The sequence below is a fragment of the Acipenser ruthenus genome, chromosome 4 (genome assembly GCF_902713425.1).
Source record: "Acipenser ruthenus chromosome 4, fAciRut3.2 maternal haplotype, whole genome shotgun sequence".
Lineage (NCBI taxonomy): Eukaryota > Metazoa > Chordata > Actinopteri > Acipenseriformes > Acipenseridae > Acipenser > Acipenser ruthenus.
Window position 1 is genome coordinate 79,872,044 of NC_081192.1, and position 18,999 is coordinate 79,891,042.

General features: G+C 38.9%; 1 protein-coding gene across 1 annotated transcript in view; it reads left to right on the forward strand.

The window, feature by feature from the left end:
- kif15 (kinesin family member 15) overlaps window positions 1-18,999 on the forward strand; it is a 45,145-nt gene that overhangs the window by 11,893 nt on the left and 14,253 nt on the right. The window contains exons 8-25 of the mRNA XM_033998426.3: window positions 961-1,170; window positions 2,554-2,679; window positions 3,902-4,024; window positions 4,196-4,343; window positions 5,219-5,310; window positions 11,384-11,593; window positions 11,892-12,060; window positions 13,571-13,712; window positions 14,432-14,573; window positions 15,047-15,244; window positions 15,482-15,589; window positions 16,137-16,242; window positions 16,700-16,865; window positions 17,366-17,516; window positions 17,784-17,869; window positions 18,231-18,309; window positions 18,438-18,521; window positions 18,788-18,892. Of these exons, the coding sequence (XP_033854317.2) occupies window positions 961-1,170; window positions 2,554-2,679; window positions 3,902-4,024; window positions 4,196-4,343; window positions 5,219-5,310; window positions 11,384-11,593; window positions 11,892-12,060; window positions 13,571-13,712; window positions 14,432-14,573; window positions 15,047-15,244; window positions 15,482-15,589; window positions 16,137-16,242; window positions 16,700-16,865; window positions 17,366-17,516; window positions 17,784-17,869; window positions 18,231-18,309; window positions 18,438-18,521; window positions 18,788-18,892 (2,445 nt within the window). The remainder of the gene's footprint in view (window positions 1-960; window positions 1,171-2,553; window positions 2,680-3,901; window positions 4,025-4,195; window positions 4,344-5,218; window positions 5,311-11,383; window positions 11,594-11,891; window positions 12,061-13,570; window positions 13,713-14,431; window positions 14,574-15,046; window positions 15,245-15,481; window positions 15,590-16,136; window positions 16,243-16,699; window positions 16,866-17,365; window positions 17,517-17,783; window positions 17,870-18,230; window positions 18,310-18,437; window positions 18,522-18,787; window positions 18,893-18,999) is intronic.

Here is an 18,999-nt window from a genome sequence, read left to right on the forward strand (position 1 = left end):
GTTATTTCACACGCAAAGTGTGCAAACTAAATAATTAACAGTTCAAGTCTATGTGAATGTGTTACAATTAATTAATTTAGTTCCATGAAAGAAAAATGCAGCTAGAATTATACTCAACAGTTCCTTGAAGCTTAGGTTTTTGGTCTGCTGGCTTGGAAACTCAATCTGTTGAAGTGTCCAGTACAAAAACTCTCCTCTCCGCAACAAAGTCTTCAATCCTACCTTGGATCAAACTCGGCAACAAAGCTTTCAATTCTCGATTAGAATCAACAAACAGCTGCAACAAAGTCTTCAGTCCTCTTCGCTGAATCTTTTAGCAATGCTGGTAGAAGGGCACAGTTTCTTTTGGATACTGTGGTTTTAGGTGTACAGCAGACCTAGACTGGTTTGTCTGGTAAGTCTTTAGGTTTTACGGCAGTCCTCCTGCCGGGCCTCAATCTCGTTGCTTTTGGTTGTTGACTCACTTGTAGCTTGCTTCCTCGTCTTGGGTCTGTTTTCAGGCAGAGTCCCGTATTGGTTCCGTTTTTAGGCAGAGTCCCGGAGTTGCAGCTTTGCTTAGCAGAGTGACAGCACCTTGTTTAGCATTCGATGTGGCTCGAATCTTTTTCACTCTGCTAAATAGCCACTTTCATGAAGTCAGCTGTATATTTTGCCTTTTTTAAACACTTGATGTTTTAATGTCCTTTTCCATGGGACATCGATAGTTTATGTCTTCCTTGTGTCAAAACGATTGTTGTTACACGTGTGAATTCTGTACGTAATTCAACTGTCTGATCAGCCTAATCCAGTTCAGGCGCTGGTCCTCTAATCAGTGGGTCACATAGTTCAGTACGTCAGCCAGGAACCAAGTTTGCTTTTTTCCTAAGACACAGCAGTTTTATTAATTAGTCCAGTTGTATCATTAATACATGTTCAGTATTATCATGTTCTGTGGGACATATTTTTGTTTGTTTCTTCTAGGTTTTGTCAATGGGTTGGCGGAATCGGCGTGTGGCCTCTACCTCCATGAACAGGGAGTCTTCCCGATCTCATGCAGTCTTCACGGTTACAGTAGAGTCCAAGGAGAAGATCAATGAGATTGTTAACATCAGGAGCAGCCAACTTAACCTGGTTGATTTGGCAGGCTCTGAGAGACAAAAGGATACCCACACAGAAGGCACTAGACTGAAGGTAATGGTAGCTTTTGGTTGTACCTTAGTGGACAGGCACAGCCCAGTCATTCTAGTTTTAAATTCTTTAGCCAGCTGTTTCAACAAGTTCTCATTTGGTGGTGACTTCATGGAGACTTTTAACCCTTTGCGGTCCATTGTCGGACTGGGTCCGACATTGCAATTATTCCTCACAGGTCCTTTGTCGGACTGGGTCCGACATCATTATAGCAACGCAATAAACGGGTGTTTAGTCGTTTTTTCTCCGGAAAAAGCCGAGAAAACCATTCAATTGCTGAGTGGTAGCGACAGGAGCCGAGACAAGTCGGGGGGGAAAAAAAAAAAAAAAAAAAAGGCGTATTTCATGAATAGTCATACATGGTATCAGGTATCAGATAATGGGCGTCCATAATAAACAAGCTGGCTAAGTGCGTCAGCGCACTGAGACTATCATGGACATTTGCAGAGCTTTTTTCAGATGTTATAGTAATAAAATAATGACTTGGATCGCATTATTGAGGAGTTTGGTGATAAAACGAGTGATCTGGAGATGATCGATCGGTATGTACGACTATTATTATTATTATTATTATTATTTATTATTATTTATTTCTTACACAGCTGAACGCTATAGCAAACAAAAGGCTGGGGAGGGGCTGATGATGCCTAGTGTGTGCTTTGTTGATATGCAGGGCCATTTAAACCTGTTTGACTGTGAAAAAAAATACTTTTAAACAGCGCGTATAAAATTAACTGCGCGTGTGAAAATTAATTAGACCTGGCGTGCCTGACGTGAGATTAATAAATGGACCGCAAAGGGTTAAGAGAATGTGTCAAGATAGGGAGAAATTAACCAAGACTGAGTTTTATTGGCATTGATTTGGATATGTCCAGGGTTGGCATTAGTTGAGCTCTGGTGGTGGTACAAGTGCAAGACCAATCATAAGTATTCGCCAAAAATGTGCCTTGGACTTGGGGCATTTGGTACCTGTAGTTGCTATAGCCTTTGTTTGTTTTTGGGTGTGGTTTCAGCCTTCAAAACAACTTCTAAATGGGTTCACTGTAAAATCTGGTCTGATCAGCTAAGTAAAAGTATGTCAAAATAGAGATGAGATGTAGTATCTGGCATACAGGGCAGCAGTGTGGAGTAGTGATTAGGGCTCTGGACTCTTGACTGGAGGGTCGTGGGTTCAGTCCCCGAGGGGGGACACTGCTGCTGTACCCTTGAGCAAGGTACTTTACCTAGATTGCTCCAGTAAAAACCCAACTGTATAAATGGGTAATTGTATGTAAAAACAATGTGATATCTTGTAACAATTGTAAGTCGCCCTGGATAAGGGCGTCTGCTAAGAAATAAATAATAATAATAATACTGATTGCACAATGGTTTTGCTTTAATTTCCAGGAAGCGGGCAGCATCAATCGATCCTTGAGCTGCCTGGGTCAGGTGATCATGGCCCTGGTGGATGTGTCCAATGGGAAGAGTAGACATATCTGTTACAGGGACTCCAAGCTGACCTTTCTGCTCCGGGTAAAAAAAAAAAAAGGGATTTTGGGGTTCTTCCATAAACCTTCCTCTTTTACTGCAGTGTTTTATTCAAGTTAAAGTTGACAGTTTTTGTTTGCTTGTTCAACTAAAAAAAGGCAGACGTAAACCTCAGTAATGATGTTCTTACTTTATTAAAATGTTTCTAGTAAGAAATGGCAGTGAATAAAAAAAAACTAGATGTCTACTTCTGTACTGTTTTTGCCTGAAATACACACAAGAAAAACAGTGTTCAACTTTAACTATGTGGCATCCCATGTTTTCTACTTAATTCAGTGGGCTAAAGTAAGGCCTTCACACCTCTTTTATTCTTCTGGTGTATATTTTTTCTTTTAATAGTGTTACATATATTGGTTTGATTTAAGTTTTGCAAATGAACAAATATTCAAATACCTGTCTAAATTTTAAACAGATATCCGAACAGAAAAATGCTGCACTTGTCCAAGAACAAAAGTTTTAGAAACAATGGATTTACTCACTGGGGTTAAAATTACTTCCTTCTCTAGGGATTTTGAACTAGTGTGGCATTGTTTTCTTGCAATTTAAGTAACAAGCCTTAACCGTTATTTTAGTTTTTTTAAAACTTGCCTCCTTAATATATTACTTCTTAATGTCTTTGCTTACATAGAATATTTCAAGTACAATGGCATTGCTGTGGCATGTGTATCAAGGTAATAATGGAACTCCCAAGTTAATAAAGCCTGAGACTGGATTCCAGGGGGAGTTCTATTATTGAGGGTCTGGAACCAACTCCCCAGTAATGTTGTTGACGCTGACACCCCGGGATCCTTCAAGAAGCTGCTTGATGAGATTCTGGGATCAATAAGCTACTAACAACCAAACAAGCAAGATGGGCCGAATGGCCTCCTCTCGTCTGTAAACTTTCTTATGTTCTTATTACAGTGGAACACACCACGACAGTACTATTATTATTTTTTATTGATTTGCTTTTCTGAGTTGGGTTTGAGCATCTGTGTGACGCTTTTTGTCAGTAAGAAGTGTTTTTAAAATGAGTGTCAGTAATTTAGTGTTATTTCCGTCATGCTTTATTTGCCGTTCCTTTATAAAAAATAGAATGGCTAACCTCCAGAGCAAAAAATTGGAGAGCAGTGTATAATAAAATGGATTGCCTAATGAGAATAAAGCAGTTGTACCTTGTAGCTAGATTAAGCAGCTAAGAGGTTCCACAATTCTTGTTTTCTTCCAGGACTCTCTTGGTGGAAATGCAAAGACCTTCATCATTGCCAATGTCCACCCTGGCTCCAAGTGTTTTGGCGAGACACTCTCCACTCTGCAGTTTGCCCAGCGAGCCAAGTTAATTAAAAATAAGGTGTGATTGCCCTCCTTAACTCAACTAAATAAATAGTTTTAAAATGTGATAGATTGATTAACGAATATGTGACCTGAGTGGAGTTATCTTTCCTACACCGATCTGCTGTAAGATTTATTACCTGGGCTATTAACACTGACAAGTGACTGTTTCTTCTGTTTGTTTTTTTAGGCTGTGGTAAATGAGGACACACAGGGGAATGTGAGTCAGCTCCAGGCAGAGGTTAGGAAGCTGAAGGAGCAGCTTTCCCAGCTAATGGCCGGGCAGATACCACAGGGGGTGACCAGGGAAATACCACAGGGGGCATCTGGCACAAATGGTAATTTTAATCTTTTTCTGGTATTTTTTTTCTATGTACTGTATGAAGAGCAAATATATCGTATTGAGTGTTTCAAGAATTTTCACTTCCACCCAATTTTTGTTTGATCCTCTCAGACCTTTCTTTAGTCAGACTTGCAATTTAACCCACAATTTGGTTTTGTACTCGTCCTTTTCCGATTTTACCTAAGGGCCACATGTAAAGCCACCATGCCCCCCAAGGGACACAAGACATATATGGGTTTGGGTGTCCTCCATAACATATAACTGGAAACTTTGGATATAATCTTCACTTAAACTGGTTTTCTTTTATTTTTTTTATGCAACAAACACATGACAAACAGCAACCAGCTAAGAGACCCCGCAAAAACACACAGAACGGAGCATATTTAAAGAGAATGAATCCCTTCTCTTAAATGAGACAATTTATATAATGGCTAAACACAATTAGTGTTTCATCAAAACTCCCTGTTTCCCTATTTTACGTAACAGGATTAACTTTAGGGACAACTTAACCTATTCAACTAGCAACCTCCGAGAGCCAATGCAGACCCATCACGTGCATATCGACAAATAAACAGCACTTATTGCAGTGTTTGGTCAGTGGAATAATTTTCTGTGACCAAAATATAATTTAAACACGTGACTAATTTCATAGAACACTTATCTATCTAGCTAATTATTGAGAACTATACAATCACCTGGCCAGGCAGCTGCCACGCAATTAAGTGTGGCAGACAGCACCCTTCTTGTGCTCCAGTATGTAGCAAATGCTACAACAGCATCTACAAGCAACAAGTGGCTTTTCCTTATTCAATCAATATTGGCGCTATGGTTCACCTCCTGTCATTACTAAAATTGCCTTTTTTTTTCTAGATGCTGAACCTGCTGGTGTGTCTAGCAAAGAATATAGGAACAATTTTTTGGAAGCCATGCTCTTCTGGGAGAAGAGTGAAAGTGAAAAAAAGGTGAGCTTTTATTCTTAGCTGATTTTTATGAACTCGCTTGGACAGTGTGTGCTGCTGTTTTGAAACAAAACAAAAAAACACTCCCCTGTCTATGAAATATTACAGAAAAATCACAAGCAGTTGTGAAAGCAGCTGTAGTTGGTTTTATATCTGATGCCATGATTTTAAAGTTATGACGTGCAAGACCTGCTCAAGATGGCTGCCACAGGCTGCGTTCCAGGCACAAAACGATTCATATGAACACAAGGAAGGAAAGAACACAAGTAAAAGTAAATAAAATCCTAAGTCCAGGTCTCTTCTCCCCCAATTGGAACTATTATTTCTGTAAAAAAAAAAAAAAAAGTGACTTGAATTAATAAAATCCAATTTGATGTTCAGAGTTCTCTAATGGTGTTATGCGCCGATTTTTACATTTTCAAACTAAAATATATTACTGGGGTGGACTCGGGGATGGGCAGAATCAAATACATGTACCGTATGCCTTCGAATTTAAGATGCACTTTTTTAATCATTTTTTTGCTTCTTAAAAATAGCCTGTGTCTTAAATTCGAGTACAGTAGTGATGCGTGTATTAAAATCACCAACAAAAGACGTCACTGCCCGAATGCTGAGAAGAAGAACCAAAACATTCATGAGATACAGGCAGCCATTTTCAAAGCAGCATTAGCTTCCTGAGGAATTTACTATTTCATGGTTTCTAACAAACAATACCAGCTTGGACAGATCGGAAATGCGCAGTTCACAAATTGGGAGAAAAACAGATGCAAGTAATCACGATGAAATGAGAAGCAGCACATAACTATAATGCTCTGTTTGATAGCAGATGGCCACAAACTGCCTCCATATGCGTAACTGAGGGTGTGTCTTTGTAAATGCATATTTATTTGTTGATTTGTTTTTTCCGTTTGCCAAGATTCATTGTATTTCTGTCAGTTGGTTAAAGATAACTAAAACTTTGTCCTAATAAGCTTTCAGCTCGCACAGGTCAATCACAGCCTTGCATGCCGCAGCAGCAACCTTTCTATTATTATTATCAGCGATGTTGATTCACCAAACTGTTGTTAAATTCCCTGCACTGATGAGCACCAGGTGATGTCACTTCCGACTCTGCAATGCAGAGCACTGATGAATTTAACAACTCACCCATTTATAGACTAGTTTTAAATGTTGCATTTATGATGTGCGGGGGTGGGGGGGCGCAACAAAATGTATGCTAAATAAGGGGGGGGGGCAGCATATTGCCAGTTTTGCGAGCCTGGGAAAGTGCTGTGTATTAGCCTTCCACCATTCCAATGGATTGCACTCTAACAAAGTGCATGCCTCCTTAAAAAAAAAAACAAAAAAAAAAACTTCTTCCATTTCACTTTCTACAACAACATCTTGGAGGTAGTCCCTTCCTAAAAGAATTGCCATGGCACGCTTTACACACTCCGTCTCTTTGCACTGTAACTTTGATTCTGGCACAGTCGGTTCAGTCGCTGTACACGATGCAGTCTTGCTGTCTGAGAGCAATTGCAAAAGCTTTGATTTTTTGCAGCCATTTGCACATCCGCCAAAAGAAAACATAGATGCTTGTGGCGTGGATCCAACATCGATGCTATAAGTGCAGGTTTGGTGATGATAGAAGTGTCATTCGATTTTCAAGAGAGAGGTGAACTGACTTGAAATCCACAATACTTCTTCTTTCGACAGCAGCGTCACTTTTGAGGCGAGTCTTGATGAGGCTGGAAGCAATATGGGATAAACACTTGAAATTGAAACACTGTTCTGTAGATAAAACTGTTGTAGCATATTTTTAAAGCAGTGAGAACGGGTAGAATATCTTCAGTCTGTTGCCATCGGTCATTGTGTAGCTCAAGGGTTCGGGCATCTGCCAGTTCCGTAAATGTGCGATCTGACTGCACTGCTGTTATTGCCCAACTTTGTTCACCAAGTCTTTCAAACATATTGTGAATTGTATTCCAGCGAGATTTACATGACTCGACCAAGCGGTGTTGCTTTACCTGAAGCTGCATTTGTTTTTGTTTTTTCTACAGTGATTTAATGGCAACAGTGCTGTGGTGGAAGTGTGCAACTAGCTGACTTGCTGCAGCAATAACACAATCAACACTACTGACAGATAAGCTGTAATTTATGGCACGCTGTAGTTTATGTGGGAAAACAAACTGCCATGACACATACATTGGCATGTTGGCAAGAATGATGTTGCTTGCATTGTCATGAACCCATGCAACAACCCGTCCAACAAGATTCCATTTATCAACTGCAGTATTCAACCTTTCAGAAAGATTTTCCACTGTGTGTCATTCAGGCATGTTTTCTGTCTGAAGTACAGCAGACTGAAGCTCCCAGTTTTCAACGTAATGACACGTAATTGTGATGTTGCTTTCAGTGTTTGGTGCAGTCCAACAGTGTGGTATCAGCGGCCTGCAGTTTGTCACGAAGTGTACTTGCACACTCTTCATAGTGTTTATCCATGTGTGCAGTTATATTTTGCCTCAAAGGTACACAGTATTCCGGCTCCACAAAAGCCATTAATGAGAGAAATCCTGCACCTTCAACAAAACTTATTGGCAGCATGTCTTCAGTTACCATGGTGCAGCTCAGTTAATTTCTCATCCCGGGTTGTGCCACATCTACGTGGATTTTCAGAAACAAATGTCAGTGTTGTTTGCTTCATGTCGTCTTTTTCCCTTTGAAACACATGGGTGCTTAAGTTTAAAATTATTTAGCATTGTCCGGGTGTTTTTTTTTTTTTAATAAGTAAGTTCTGCATTAGATAATTTACATTTGACACATGTTTCTTAACTTTTTCGAAAGGATTGCACACGTAGCTCCTTTTCGAATCCATGTTGGCTAGTAGCTGGATTCTCATGCTGATGCAATCAACCATAGAGTTCTTTTCCCTGTCACTACGCAGCACGCACAATAGTATTTACGTCACATGTTATGCATGTATGTGAGATGTATGTATGTAGTTTTTTTTTTTTTTACTCTAAACTAATTAAATATATACTAAACGTTTAAGAATTTTGTAGTTTAAACGTTTACACTGTTACACCCCTAATTGCATTCATAGATTTGTATAGATTTATCGTGAATGCTTTGAAATGACCAATTATGATTTCATTAAGGAGAGGATTGCATATGCAAAACAGTTCCTGCATAAAATAATAAAGCACTTGGATTGTACCATGTTGAAAAACCTTTCAGCAGGCAAACAATTTAAGCCAGACAAAGAATTACATTTCTTTCTGTTGTTAATGTACTGCGACAGGTGTTTCCTCTGCAGCAAATGAGGTGACCTATAAATGACTAATGCCGTGCAGTGCTGTATATCCTTGCGATTCCTTGATGTTTTTTGTCATGTGCCAGTGGGCAAAGAGCACATTTGCGAAGTAGTTTTTGTGTTAAGAGACTAGCCGCTTCAGTTTTCTGTATCAATATTTTGAATAAACATTTCTAAATAGATAAACATTTCTATAATAGATGTCACTGTTTTTTAGATGCAGAGAGATAAGTTGAAGCTTGTGATGAGATCTAGGAGTGACAGATAGATAGATAGATAGATAGATAGATAGATATTCACACAATATTATATTTAAAGAGCAACTTGGTATGGGTAGGAAATATCATCTTGACAATGGGTTATATTGACAAATGTATTCTTGTTGTTTAGATTTACTTTGTATGGCTTTCTGTTTGTGATCTCATCCTGGTTTATATTTAAAGAACCTGTTGAAAGCACCACTGTTGCCTTTAATAAAGCGCTCCGAATCATTTAAGTACCTTAACCCTGTCCCCTGCGACATTCTCCACGTGGATGCGAGAAATACTATGTATTGCAACTTAAACAAAAAGAAGAATGGTAGACGGGTTAATGGTTACTGGTGTCCAAACATTGTTCTGAAACCTCAAATGTCACTATTACCTCATTTACACTAGCCACTTTATTTATTTATTTATTTATTTATTTATTTATTTATCTATCTATCTATTTATTTTTTTTAGTTGTTGCCAATTATTTTTACCCCAGTTTTCTCCCCAATTTGGAATGCCCAATTATTATTTTTATCCCGGTTCACCGCTGCAGTTCCCACGCCAACTCGGGAAACGGCGGCAGACACACGTGTCATCAAACGTGTCCTGCCAAGCCATCTTTTTTCACGCTGCGGGTCTACAGCGAAACCACCAGACCCATAGTGCAGGAAGACAACACAGGTCTGAGTGGCTTCTACAGCAGACCCGCAGGTGCCCTATCGGCCACAGGAGTTGCTGCTGTGCGGTGAACCGAGGATTACCCTGCCGACCTGAGCCCTCCTCACCGGGCAGCGCTTGGCCAATTGTGCGCCACCCCCTGGGAACTCCCGGCCACGATAGGCGATGGCATAACCTGGACTCGAACTAGCGATCTCCAGGCTATAGGGCGCATCCTGCTCTCTACGCAGAACGCCTTTACTGGATGCGCCACTCGGTAGCCCCTCACTAACCACTTTTGAGGTGGCTTGGGTCTTATTTAATTTTTTTCTAGTGTAAATCCAGCCGTCTTAAGTGGCCTGCTCCAGACTTGGCTCTTTGACGACTTTTGGTCTGTTTTTTGCTCTACTGTGAATGCATTGGTCCCCGAGACAGCTCACGTCTGTCACGTATACTTGTGGGCAACACACCCATTGTCAGCGTCAAACAGGCACAAACAGCAACAGTAAGTTGGGATTGTTACTCGGACAACAGAACCCAAAAATATCTTTCACAGAATGCTGAGGGAGAGAGGCAGAGGATTCCAAAATACAAACAGACTTTCATATTTGTGCTGTAATGTGAAGACATTTAAACATGTATTTGTGAGATAAATATGAAATAAGCATAGTTGCCACAAAACTTTATTTTCAAATATTAATTAACAGATTTCAAACCAAAATAAATGCAGAAGTCCATAGGAATTAAGAAAACAGAGACTAAATATATCCCAAATAAAACAAATCAGTAGTAAATAAGATAACATTAAGAATATCTAAAATTAACTAAATTAAAGCGCTGATCGGCCAAAAGAAAGGTACATTTTATTTTTACATTGGGAACATATAAATAAGACCTGATGTAGATTAGGAGTGATGTGGCAAGTCTCACAAGCACTGATTTGAAGAAAATCATTCTTAAAATCACAAAGGAGACAGTGCCTAACTTCTCCACTTCAAAGGAAGTTTCAACTGATGTGACCAGCCAATCAGAAACACTCTCCTTTGTTCCAAAAGCCCATAAAACAAGAGTTTTTGCAACTAACCATGTCTTCAGTTAATTGTACCACTGCTCCTTGTCTTCATATACAAAAATGGCTTCCAAGCTGACCATGTTATTGAAAGTCTTGCTGCCTTAAGAAGTCCTTACTCCTTTACCCAAGAAGATGCTAATACTACGGATACTTCACGCAAGTATTACACAAGATTAATGCTTATTAGGGCTATCTAAGAAGAGAGGTGAACCATGATATACACTTCAATTCTCTGCATTTATGTGATTAGATAACAGATGTCTTACTGTATAAATGTTAGTTTAAAAGTTGTGTAGGAGACCGTGTGGTCCAGTGGTTAAAGAAAAGGGCTTGCAACCAGGAGCTCCCCAGTTCAAATCCCAGCTCACTCACTGTGTGACCTTGAGCAAGTCACTTAACCTCCTTGTGTTCCGTCTTTTGTAGTTCACACACCCTAGTCTCTAAGTCGCCTTGGATAAAGGTGTCTGCTAAATACACAAATAATAATAATAACCTGCAAGGTTTTCAATTAGTTTTGAAGTATGTGGGGCTTACAAGGTAGTAGGGGGAGGGAGTGTGTGGGAGGGTTTTTTTTTTTGGTACAATAATACCTGAAAATACTAATACTAATATTTTTAAATAAAAGTAGCCGGCACAAATATAGTTTTAGACTGGAACTCACCGGTCTTTGGCTTATTTTGAAAAGCCATCTTACGTCTATGCTCAAGTGTAAACTTGGTGGCTCAATGTAATTTAAAGTGTGTGTGTGTGTGTGCCCTGTGTAGTTGCCTGTTAACAATTGTTTCTTTTCTGGTTCATTTCCAGAATCTCCTGCAGAAAGTGGCTCAGCTTGAGGATGCTTGGGCCAAAAAAGAGAGGTTCATTCAGTCCACCAGGATGATTGTCAAGTTCCGGGAGGAGCACATTGCTCGACTGGAGAAGACTCTGAAAGAGTCTGGGAGATGCCTGGATTCTGATGAGAAGGATGCCGTGATTGATCATCTCAAACAAGAGATAAAAGCTCTTAGGGAGCAGGTAAGGATCCAGCAATAGACTGCTATACAGTCTATTAAAAAGTCAAATATTAAATCCTGTAAATGTATGTTATGCACCTAACATTTAATTATCTTGGTATGAAATGACAAGCTATAAATATACTTGAGCTTCAAAACAAAAATTGCTAACTTTTTTATTTTACAAATTTTATCTTTTGACAAATACAGGGCAAGAGAGGGAAGCACTAAAAAATAATTCTGATTAACCTGGGTTTTTTCTCGTCTCTGGAAAAGTGTTTTGATTAGGGTTAATGATGTGCTTTTTTTGTCTCCAACAGGTTGACCAGCATCCCCGCGTTGCAAAATATGCCACGGAGAATCATAGCCTGCGAGAGGAGAACAAGCAGCTGCGTTCGCTGGAGTCCGTGAAGAGAGCCAAAGAGATCAACACTCAGATCGCAGCAGAGCTGGAAAAGGCTTTCCTGGAAGCAGACAAGGGTTCTGGAGGTAACAAAACACAATCTCCATGAAGGGGGGACAACATCACGTCAGTTTTGTATGTTTCAGTAATCTGGGTAAAGTGATATTGTATTTTTAAAGATTAATGGCTGATTTCACGGACTCCGATTTGCATTAATCTTGGACTACGATACATTTCCTGTTTTCAGTAGTCCTAAACCATTGTGTGCTAAACGGGGTATATTGCATATTCTTACATTTAACGCAAGTTTTTTAAAGATTTTTTTTTTAAAGAGTTTTCAAACTAGACCACACTTTTGTAGAGTGTAGTAAATATTATTCTTTGGTTTATTAACAAACAGAATTTGAGAAAATGTTCTTTAAATTCAGCATTCAAGTTACTCATGTTGATCCCTCTGTCAGATACATCCCCTCTAATTTCCACAGTAAATGTACTGGCAAGTCCTGCATAAATGCCTCCCTGTTTGCATCCGCAAATTACAGTATTTTATGTAATCTTATGTTTTCAGGGTCTGCCGACACCCCCGCTGACACAGTCATGTACATATTTTATATTAACGCATTTTAGATGTTCATTTCATGTTCAATTCAGATTTTTATTACATGAGTAGCTGTTATTTACTTCATTCTAATGTTGGACATAATAGAGGTGGGAACTAACAAAGACGTAGCTTCGCTGTAATATACGGATTGTGTCCTTTAAATCTCGCCGTACCACCTCCCAAGACTCTTTTTACAGGCTTTTCTGACACTGTTGAATGGACTCTCCATCAATATAGAACACCTTATCTGCTACTTTACCTTTGATGGAGATGCTTTTTGACTTGGTGAGCTTGAACTGCATATGTGCCCATCTGATGTTTGCTAGTTTGCCAAGTAACTGATTTGGTGCAGGCTACCGTTGTAGTCCTGGTGGTCATGTCGTCCATGTATGCTCCAAGTGGTGGTAGCTGCATGCCAAAGCCAACCGTTCTCCTCCCACTACCCATTCCGAGGCCATAATAATGACTTCCATTGCCATGGTAAAGTCCAGTGGAGAAGTGGTGCAACCTGCCATGATTCCAACTTCGAGAAACTGCATAAAGACCCCTTGTTTTCTGGACCATGCCCTTGGGACTTTGTTTTCCCACGCTACACCCACAAGATTCTTGGAACCCCTGGTGCACGCTTGTAAACTTGGTATGGTACATCATTGGGCCCAGGAGATGATGAAACCCTTGCTTTCTTCACGGCTTGACTAGGGGGATTTTCCTTCTTGTTGTATTGGAGGCCTCAAGCGGGTGTCTCCAGCATCTTGTTCAATCTGAAAACAGAGCTGGATACTGCCAACTAGTGTGGCTAACCTATATCTAGCCCCAATGGGGTCTATTTACTCCCGTCGGCTTTTTTCTAAGCTGTCACGTGGTCTTTTGCTCATCGTCAGCTGCAATATTCAGAATAAATTAAATAAGGCTACTTGGAATGAATCTACTCCTGTTGTACAGACCCTTGGTTCCACTTCACCTGGCTAATATGACCTACTTGTTTCTCCTTTAAGTTTTACCAGTTCACTCCACCCCGATAACTGCTGAGAATGTCTCCTCTGTGTCAATGGAGAGATTGAAGGCACAGCTAATGCAGAAACAAAGTGAACTGACCACAACAGTTCAAGCTTATGAGGAGTTCAAAGAACTAACTAAGTAAGTAAAAAGCAATACCAATAGTAGTTACCATATTTTAACCAGTTATTTCAACTGGTTAACCACCTTCAGCAATGGATCTGTAGTTAATCTCTTCTTTCACTGTACAGTTCATATAATGCTCCAGAAGACAATTGTGTGCTATTTTTATATGGTCAGAAGAACATCATCCTCTTTGCAATAAAAAGCGGGGAAACATGTTAGAATTGCTGTCTGCCCTGGAGCCTATAGGTGAAGGATTGGGCAACAACTTTATGCTTTCATTTGAATAGTCTTTTCAGATTTTATTTTTTCTGGAATACGTTGTAAGCATGGCAAATATCTAAGCAGAAATAAAAGAAAACCATACAGAACAAACATAGAATATTAGAGATAAGTAGTTAATAATTAGGAAAAAAACTTTGACTGTGACAAAAGTGCACATTGTGAATATACAGTCCTCCCCCTATATAATACGGCCCTTTATACTGCGGAACAGGTTATAAGGCAGTACGGTTATGGCTCCCATTTGCCCCATAATGCCATTACACTAACACTAATAGTCTCGTTTAGAAGGCAGAACACAAATAGCATGGGCTCTTAACTATGGCTCCCGACTACAGCCTTTATAAAGTTGGGTCCCCAAGCAGTTCTATTTTGCTGTAAAGTTTATCATGATTGTTGAACAATTAATCTTTAAATATTTAATGTATAGTTGTGTTCTCATTTTATTTTAAAAGGAAGAAACAACTAGAAATGGAGTCAGAACTTCGGTACCTTGAAAAATCCAACCAGCACTTGGAAAACATTTTGGAGGCGACAAAAACATACAAAAGACAAGAGGTTTCCCAGCTGAACAAAATGCATGTCGAAACAATTAAGGTAAAAAGAAAATAATAATAATTTCATAGAAATGTTGTAACATATTAAGTGGATTATCTCTTCTAGGTTACCAGAACTATAGGTCTGCAGTTACCAATATTAATTTGGGTCGACAGTCCAGATGAAGGCTAGGTGTCCATGTCTCAAATCTGATATACAATTATTTTATTATTAATCATAAAAAACACTAACTTTAGCAGACTGGAAGTGCTGTCAGTCCGTCCCCTTCCCTTCACTTTTCTTCAGGTCAGTTAAGGGACCAGGCAGCCTTTGAGAGATCACTATTCTAAAAGCTCACTACTACAATACAAATTAAAAAATGAAACAAACTTATTTAAGATCATTTTATGTTTTATGACCGAAACAAACAAATATTGATTCATTTACTGAACATGAGTTTAGAAAGCCCTTTGCTAACTTCCTAATGGAGTGCACTTGCATAGAGTGGATAATGGTTTGCACATTTCTTCCAGAATCTGACCACACCCACCAAGGCTTACAGACTGAGGTCTCGGCTGGTGCCGCATTTAAATGCTGACAGAACCCCTGACTGTAATACTGCAACAGAAAGCACAGAGGAGCAAGTGGATTATATTTTGAACGAGCCGGTCCCTCCAGGGATGAATGAAATGGCATATGAGGCCATTGCTGAGGAGCTCCAAATGGTGCAGGTTAGACTATTAACACAGCTTTTTTAGGCTACATATGGAAATGCAAGTTTGTTTTTTAATAGTATCAGAAATCACAATCTTGGTGCTTAAAATCCCAAATTTTATAACTTTTTATAACTTTATATTTATTTAAGTTTGGAAAGAGCTTTGCAAGGTGCATGTAAAACATTATAATTTCCTCTTTCCACAAGTGGTGTAGACAACAAGATGACAATGTCAATGCTCACTCTTTTAAAGGAACAAGCAAATACCCTTCAGGCCAAGCTGGATGAAGAAGAGGCCAAGAACATGAAGCTGCTGCAGCAGATCAGTAAATTGGAGGGACATTCTTCTCAAATGCAACAGGTAGTACCACTTGGTGCATAAGTGTGTGATTTTTTTGTAGATCTTTTGATACTTTGCTTGTATCAATACATCAGTTTGCAGTACGCAGTTATCTGAAAGACCACACTAATATAGATTAAAGGTTTCTGCTGTTTCATGGTACCTACTGCATGACTGCATGTGTTGTAGTTCAAACAAGCTGCAAGCAAACCCCCATTTGACAAGTGAAGAACCAATAGATTTTCAGTACAATGAAATGGCTACCAATAATAATAATAATAATAATAATAATATTATTTATAATTATAATAATAATAATAATAATAATAATAATAATAATAATAATAATAATAATAATAATAGTAATAATAATACTCCTATTTTTAAAAATATTGAATAGCTCTCATTTAAGTTCACCACTACAGAAATCTTACTTGGAGGGGATGTTAATGACTGCATTATATTCCAATTGCAATATTATCACATGTGACAAATTGTGCCAGATAATTTATCACCACACATGTGGAAGTGTACGTTTTTGTTTTATTTTATGAATTTTGTTGTCTAGCTGTTTTCTTCTGAGCGTGCAAACTGGAGCAAGGAACAGCAAGACCATCATGATCAGATCAAATCTCTGGAAAAAGAGCTCCTCGGGGAGCAGAGCAAGAATGATGGTAAGTAAGACAGTGCTATCTGTTAATTAATAATATTTCACTGTCTCAATCTCATGTGGACTCAAACTGAAAAACAAGCCAGCAGCGGCGACTTGATCTTGCTTCATAGTTTGCAGTCTTGAGTTTTATAAGGCCTTTTTGTATTTCTCAAAAACATAATCGCATCTATTCAATTTATCTACAGAGCAGTGGATCTGAATTCATTTCAATAGAATCCTCCAGGCCAATTTCTACATAGTTTTGATACTAAAGTATTTACACCAACGCGGTTTTCATAAGACTGGTACCAATAGGATCCGATTTTGAATCCTCTAAAGTGCAGTCATATTTATATATGCCATTGTTTAGACAAATTAAATAGACATCAGTGTGCTATTTCTTTTTTCTGTTATGCTGCCAACTTTGCTAGTTCCTCTTAAGATGCAGCTATCCTTATTTTTGTTTCTGTGTGCTGCAGTGCTCAGGAGTGAAGTGTATGACCTGCGGGTGGTGCTGCAGTCAGCAGACAAGGAGCTTGGTGCTGTGAAGAGCGAGTACAATTCCTACAAACACAACCAGGAGTTGGAGCTGAGCCAGCTGTCCAACAACCTCATCAACGTACGCCTGCAGCTGGATAATGTCAGGTACAGTCGAGGCACAGCTAGGGAGGGGGGTTGGGGGGGGAGAGTTATCAGGGAGAGCTGAAATGTAATTCTAGGAAAATATTCTGCCCACAAAGCCTATGCATGAAAGGTCTCTATAATCACACGCCATATGTAAGTCTGTGGGGATAGAAGTGAAGTAGCAAGACATTAATTGTATTGTTTTTAATTTCAGTCTTTTCCGTGACTGTCTTTGCCATATGAAATTAATTTTAAAAACTTGACTATACATGCCAGAATGTCTCTGATTCTGTGCCTTTTGCTGAATCTGTTTTTTACATTTTAAAATAAGAAGTTTGTTAAATGTCAAGAGAGAAAAAAGATTGTGCCCTTGACCAAAAATCTGACCACTGCTATAGACGCTTAACAAACCTACAGGCTCTAAGCATGTTGTGGATAGTTTGCAGATGTACTGTAGTCTGTCTTCCTCCCTTTTTTATGTGTTTATTTATTTATTTATTTATTTTATTTCTGCTCCCCAGGTTGGAACACGAAAGCTTATTGGAAGAGAAGCGATCTCTCCAGGATGCTCATGATAACCTGCAGGAAGTGATGAAGTATGAATCAGAAGAATACAAGCAACGCCTTGCAGAGAGCGTGCAGGAGAAGGCAACTCTTCAAGCTGAGCTCCACGTAAAAAAAAAAAAAACAATATGAAAAAAGAATGAATGAAGTGTATTCATTTCAGAAACGGTATAGTCTAGAGGTTAAACCACAAGTGAACAGCAAAAGCAAATTAGATTGTGTAAATGGTTTTGGAGCAATATTGGCTGATTTTGGGAACAGTGTTCAAAATACTGTATGGATAGGTAATTTTGTTAGGAGATACTATTGTATACTCTAGCTGCATGTCTTTAACTTTTAACCTGTAAGGTCTGTACTATGTTTTCATAAAAACAGAAATTCATGGAGTTCTTGGCTACCGAAAAGGAACATAATCAGAAACTAACATTGCAGCTTAAAGAAGACAAGGAAACATCATCTAAGTGAGTAGCCCTGTCGCCCCCACCCAAAAAAAAGAACTTTGGAATAGTTCAGCGCATTTTGTGTATCTGAACCTGTCAAGTTACACATGTAAAGAAATAGTTGTCTGTTCTACAATGAGTTTGCTTTCCACACCAACAACAAACACTAGATGAAAGCACTTCATTATGGTTTCCGTAAGTCACAGAAAAAAGCAACAGAAACAGATTGACAAAGTGAAATCTTTGAAATTTGATATTCATGACACTGAAAATAAAATAGGAATTATTAAAGAAAACTGAAAAAAAAATTGAGAGAAACCGAGATAACACTGTTATTAACAATACCTGCCTGAAATGACTTTTTATTGTATTTCTTTTTCAGGGATCTCGTAATTGCTCTGGATGAGAATGTCAGCTTGAAGAAACAGTATTCTGAATTAGCAATGAGATGTGAGCAACAGGTGTGTGTGGGTGGGGAGGGCTCAATGGAATACTCACATTTCTATGGAAAAGGTGTCAATAAGGGTGAACCTCGGAACTTTTTGATCCATGTTACCTGAATTCCATGAAACCTTTATTTTTCCACTAGGTTGCAAATCTACAAAAACTGGAGCAGTGTCTTGCAACCGCGAATTCGACAATTGCTGAACTGGAGACAAATGCATCAGATAAAGTAAACATAACTTTTCATTTTACATTTACATATTTTTTTTTTACTGAATCAGCGGCTGCATTACATGAATGTCATTGCTGAAATACTGTGTACAAATGGTTCTGGTATTTTTGCAACACATTCTGCTGCTCTGAGACTTATGGAAATCAAAGGATTAAGTGTGGATTACTTTTTGAATGATTTTCATTGTTCTAAAATAAGTCTGATTTATAGAATTTATTGATACAGTAGGTTATTTCCCCCCCCCCCCCCCCCCCCCCCCGCAGGAAGTTGTTGCTGATTTAATGAACCAGACCCAGGTGTTAAGGACGTCTCTCAACGAGAAAACACAGATGTTGGCCCTGCATTTAAGTGAGCTGGGTGACATTCAAGTAAGTTAAACAGTCAGAAAGGGGCAGCAACTAGCCAAAGCGTGAATGCATCATGCTGATTCACACAACAAAAATGCAAGAGGAACAACTCAACATTAGATTAGAGG